This window comes from Gavialis gangeticus, unplaced genomic scaffold, assembly GCF_001723915.1.
Source record: "Gavialis gangeticus isolate Ggan-Ray unplaced genomic scaffold, GavGan_comp1, whole genome shotgun sequence".
Taxonomy (NCBI): domain Eukaryota; kingdom Metazoa; phylum Chordata; order Crocodylia; family Gavialidae; genus Gavialis; species Gavialis gangeticus.
In genome coordinates this window covers 7,736,955-7,739,635 of record NW_017729016.1, presented here as the reverse complement: position 1 = coordinate 7,739,635, position 2,681 = coordinate 7,736,955, and the positions used below count along the sequence as shown (strand labels likewise).

At 62.5% G+C, this 2,681-nt stretch overlaps 1 protein-coding gene across 1 annotated transcript in view; it reads right to left on the bottom strand.

Moving 5' to 3' along the window:
* IL21R (interleukin 21 receptor) overlaps positions 1-2,681 on the bottom strand; it is a 30,247-nt gene that overhangs the window by 20,316 nt on the left and 7,250 nt on the right. The window contains exon 2 of the mRNA XM_019512806.1: positions 209-283. Coding sequence (XP_019368351.1) covers positions 209-283 — 75 coding nt within the window. The remainder of the gene's footprint in view (positions 1-208; positions 284-2,681) is intronic.

Below are 2,681 nucleotides of genomic sequence, written 5' to 3'. Positions count from 1 at the left end.
CGAGCCCCCAAGCCCCACCGGGGGCCCGGCCTACACAGGGGGCAAGCAGGTGGGGGCAGCATAACGCCCAGCCCAAGCCTTCACCCAGCAAACCCCAGCTCCGGCCCAGAGCCTGGGCCACTCGCTGCTTGGCACCAGCCTCGACACAACGCTTGGTCAGATGCGAGGCCTCGCGGGCGCAGCAGCCGGGGGAGAGCCGGGAACTTACTGTGCTGCAGGAAGAAGAAGAAGGCAACAGCTGGGAGCCACAGCACGTTCCTCATAACGATCCCCGATGGCTGCCCTGAAACAAAGAGACACAGCCTCAACCCCGCTGCCACACAGTGCAAGTCTTACATGGCAGCAAGGTGTGCGCTGACTTGCCCTGCGGCTCAGGGAGTGAGCAGATAGCCACGGTGCAGGACCTGCTCTCAACTACACCCAAGGCCTTGCTGCTTGCTGAGTTCCTGTGGGTAGAAATGCCTTTGAAGAGTGAGCAACAACACTGCTGCAACCGATGCAGGTGCTTGCATGGGTACAGAGCCAGCTAGGCAGACGGCACAAATGTCCCGATGGGGCAGCTGAGGAATCTGGCGATTCGGCCCTCCAGGGTCTCTCCCTGTCTCTGTGCATCGAAACACCAGACAAGGGCCCCCGAGGACGCATGCTGGACCTGTGGCAAGGGGGGGGAGCTGGCGAAGAGCACATGAGAACAAAGCGAAGCGTGCGGACAGACAAGCAGCTCTGCTGCTCTGAGATGAGACTTCGTGCTTGCGCGTGGGCATCAGCTCATCTGCTGAGCGCGCTCTGCTCTCCGCTCCCTTCTGCAGCAAGCGATGCCAGGCTGCTGTCAGGTAACCGTGTGTTATTCCGAGATAAGCTGCCTGCTTGGTTTCTACGTATCATGGGATACAGCGGACAGACAAACCAGTTACAGTGATTCAGCTCAAACACTGCAAGGCCCTTCCCCATGCCATCTGTCCAGACCCAAAGGCAGTGTCTCCTGCATCGCAGGATGTGGGTTAATCCTTGAAAGGCTCTTGTGATGGGTTTGGATGAGAGTCTACAGCGGTGGATTGCAAGGACCAAGAAGGCTGATCAGATCGTTTCTGAACATATGTGACATGACACCGCATGACACACACGTGTTGCTGCTAGCTCACCAAACCAGTTACCCTATTCATCCTTAGCTTGGACTTTTTGCATGTTTAACATTGCTCATTATGCAAATGCAGACATTTACATGGAAAGTGTTCAGGCTCAAATCCCTGCAGGGCTGGGGCTGCTGCTACGCTGCCGGCCAAAGCCTGCGACAGGCTCGCTCCTGCCTGCACCTGCCCCCGACACGGACCGCGAGGGACTGCGGCTGAGCGGTGCAGGGAGCCGGAGCACGCGTGGCCTCGCTGGAGCGCTTGCCCAGCCCTGTCGCACCGCTCTGCGCGGTGACATGCGCCGGGGAAGGCGCCGTGAGGGGTCACTCTGTGCTAGGAAGCCCTTGGAGAGGCAGGAGCTTGGCCCCAGTGGACCCGTGCTCTGAGCTTGCGCTGCTGGGACCTCCACGGGAAGGGGTGGGTGTGGGACTGCCCACAGGGTCCCAGGGGGCCAGGGCGGCGCGTCGGCCGGTCCCACCTCCCTGTCGGAGAGGAGCAAGCTCGGGCAGCCTGCAGCTCCGCGGCTGGGTTGTGCAGACCCCACAGGATGCAGCTGCTCCCGTCTTCCCCAGGGCCTCAGCAGAGGCGAGGAGGCCGAGACCACCTGCCCTCCCGCCATGCTCCCCCACCGCTCCCAGCCCCCACGACCTCTCAGCAGCAGTTTCTCACCAGGGGAATATTTGCGTGGTGTCAAAACTTCCCAGCTTACTCAACCCGTGAAAGCAAAATCATTTTAGCAGCTGCTGAAAAGCCCCTTTGGCCCCAAGCTGGGCTGAGACGGTCTGTTGCTGAACCGTGGCACCAGGCCCCGCTCCCAACAGTGCCCTGCCCCAGCCGGGCAAATCCCACCCCATCCTGGTGGTGCCCCCCGGGCTCAGGGAGCTGGCACCCCTCGGCCAGGCCCTGCTCCAGGGACCGGCCCGTGCACTGTCAGCACCGGGGCTGCCTGATGCTCAGCGGAGGTTGCCTGAGCTCCCCAGGCTGCTCCCCCTGCACCTGGCCCTTCATGCACCCTCTGCCCCCAGGAAAACACCCCTCGGGTGCTGGTTCCTTCTCAGCTCCTCACAGAGCGGTCACTGCTGCAGGTGCTGTTTCTATTGGTACTTTCCCCAGTTCTCCAAAGCTAGACCACAGCTCAGCCCTTCACACCCCCCACCCTGGCCCCTGGGGCAGCACAGCGAGCCGGTGTCCAGCTGGGTGTGCAGACCCCTCCTCTGGGAGAGAAGCCCCTTCTCTGCTGGCCACTGCAGGCTCCTTTTGCTTTCTCTTCCCTGGACGTGACTATAGCCACGGGTGGGAGCCGGCCCTGGCCCCCGACTACTCTGCGGCTCTGGGCAGGTCTCTGGCCCCTGCAGCTGTGGGTGCCACAGCCATGGGCTGGGCCGGACCGTGCCAGCACCGGGGCCCAGACCCTGTAATGCCGCGAGGTCGCAGGAGCTGGGGAGCTCTGCCAACTAGCAGGCCCCTGCCTCCGAGGGTGCTCGCTCAGAGGCCCTGGGCCAGGGTCGTGGCTCTCTCCTCTCCTCCATGGCTTCCTTCTCCCTCTTGCAA